This window comes from Salvelinus fontinalis, chromosome 15 (genome assembly GCF_029448725.1).
Source record: "Salvelinus fontinalis isolate EN_2023a chromosome 15, ASM2944872v1, whole genome shotgun sequence".
NCBI lineage: Eukaryota > Metazoa > Chordata > Actinopteri > Salmoniformes > Salmonidae > Salvelinus > Salvelinus fontinalis.
In genome coordinates, this window is record NC_074679.1 from 2,095,511 (window position 1) to 2,098,010 (window position 2,500).

The 2,500-nt window shown below is 46.1% G+C and overlaps 1 protein-coding gene across 1 annotated transcript in view; it reads left to right on the forward strand.

Annotated features, from left to right (window-relative positions):
* Positions 1 to 2,500, forward strand: part of LOC129811259 (vam6/Vps39-like protein) — a 186,789-nt gene that overhangs the window by 53,133 nt on the left and 131,156 nt on the right. The window contains exon 14 of the mRNA XM_055862425.1: positions 2,148 to 2,289. Coding sequence (XP_055718400.1) covers positions 2,148 to 2,289 — 142 coding nt within the window. The remainder of the gene's footprint in view (positions 1 to 2,147; positions 2,290 to 2,500) is intronic.

The following is a 2,500-nucleotide window of genomic DNA, read 5'->3' on the forward strand; positions in this document are numbered from 1 at the left end:
TGTATTCACAGGATCTGTGTCTTTCGATTCGTGTATGCTGTGTATTTTTACGAAATGTTTGATGATTAGTAGTTAGGTAAACACGTTGCTCATTGTAATTATTCTAGTCCATTTGTGATGGTGGGTGCAATTGTAAACTATGCCATATACCTGAAATATGCACTTTTTTCTAACAAAACCTATCCCATACCATAAATATGTTATCAGACTGTCATCTAATGAGTTTTTTTGTTGGTTAGGGGCTATAAATATCTTAGTTTAGCCGAATTGGTGATGGCTACTGGTGTTGGTGGACAAATAAAAGATGGTGGATTATGCTAATGTGTTTTTAGGTAATAGATGTACATCTTTACATATTGTGTCTTCCCTGTAAAACATTTTAAAAATCGGAAATGTTGACTGGATTCATAAGATCTGTGTCTTTCATTAGCTGTATTGGACTTTAATGTGTGAAAGTTAAATATTTTAAAAAAATATTTTTTTTGAATTTCGCGGCACTGGTTTTTCAGTGGGGGGGGGGGGGGGGGGGTGCCGCTAGCGCCACGCTGATCCTAGACAGGTTAATGTACGTATGGATCCCTCAGACGTACTCCCCATTCCATTGTAATGCTACCTTAATGTACGTATGGATCCCTCAGACGTACTCCCCATTCCATTGTAATGCTACCTGCATGTACGAATGGATCCCTCAGACGTACTCCCCATTCCATTGTAATGCTACCTTAATGTACGTATGGATCCCTCAGAAGTACTCCCCATTCCATTGTTATGGAACTTCGCTGTATACCAAATGAAAATCAATTGATTTCAGTTTAATTAGCTAGTTTTTAACAATTTCCCCAAAAACACATTTACAGGAAGATCTGTGCAGATACAACATTTCGTTTGGGGATAAATTGAGGGATTTATGATTCTGTTACCAAACTTTGCATCTGCTGTGATATTTAAAAATATATATATTTACTGTTTTAAATTGTTCAAAGTAGCCATTGTGCATAGAGTTGTATGATTTGTTAAACTTTTAAATCAAAGGTTTTTGTTTTAATGTGAAAAATTTGACTAATTCTGTTACTTTAGAATTACCCTTATATCCTCTCTCCAGACCAACGTGGCCCTGGTGTCCCCTGTGTTAATCTCTCCTCTCTCCAGTCCAACGTGGCCCTGGTGTCCCCTGTGTTAATCTAGTGTCTCTCTCCTCTCTCCAGACCAACGTAGCCCTGGTGTCCCCTGTGTTAATCTCTCCTCTCTCCAGACCAACGTGGCGCTGGTGTCCCCTGTGTTAATCTCGTGTCTCCTCTCTCCAGACCAACGTGGCCCTGGTGTCCCCTGTGTTAATCTAGTGTCTCCTCTCTCCAGACCCTGGTGTCCCCTGTGTTAATCTCGTGTCTCTCTTCTCTCTCCAGTGCAACGTGGCGCTGGTGTCGCCTCTGTTAATCTAGTGTCTCCTCTCTCCAGACCAACGTGGCCCTGGTGTCCCCTGTGTTAATCTCGTGTCTCTCTTCTCTCTCCAGACCAACGTGGCCCTGGTGTCCCCTGTGTTAATCTCTCCTCTCTCCAGACCAACGTGGCCCTGGTGTCCCCTGTGTTAATCTCGTGTCTCTCTCCTCTCTCCAGACCAACGTGGCCCTGGTGTCCCCTGTGTTAATCTCGTGTCTCTCTCCTCTCTCCAGTCCAACGTGGCCCTGGTGTCCCCTGTGTTAATCTCGTGTCTCTCTCCTCTCTCCAGTCCAACGTGGCCCTGGTGTCCCCTGTGTTAATCTCGTGTCTCTCTTCTCTCTCCAGACCAACGTGGCCCAGGTGTCCCATCTGTTATTCTAGTCTCTCCTCTCTCCAGACCAACGTGGCCCTGGTGTCCCCTGTGTTAATCTCTCCTCTCTCCAGACCAACGTGGCCCTGGTGTCCCCTGTGTTAATCTAGTGTCTCTCTCCTCTCTCCAGACCAACGTGGCCCCTGGTGTCCCCTCTGTTAATCTAGTGTCTCTCTCCTCTCTCCAGTCCAACGTGTCCCCTGTGTTAATCTCGTGTCTCTCTTCTCTCTCCAGTGCAACGTGGCGCTGGTGTCGCCTCTGTTAATCTAGTGTCTCTCTCCAGACCAACGTGGCCCCTGGTGTCCCCTGTGTTAATCTAGTGTCTCTCTCCTCTCTCCAGACCAATGTGGCCCTGGTGTCCCCTCTGTTGCGTCTGGATAATAATCACTGTCACATTGAGGAGAGTGAGTACATCCTGAAGAAGGCCCACAAGTACAGCGAGCTCATCATCCTCTATGAGAAGAAGGGCCTGCATCAGAAAGGTAATGAGCACCATCACACCACCTCCTCCATGCTTCAAAGGTAATGAGCACCATCACACCACCTCCTCCATGCTTCAAAGGTAATGAGCACCATCACACCACCTCCTCCATGTTTCAAAGGTAATGAGCACCATCACACCACCACCTCCTCCATGCTTCAAAGGTAATGAGCACCATCACACCACCTCCTCCATGCTTCAAAGGTAATGAG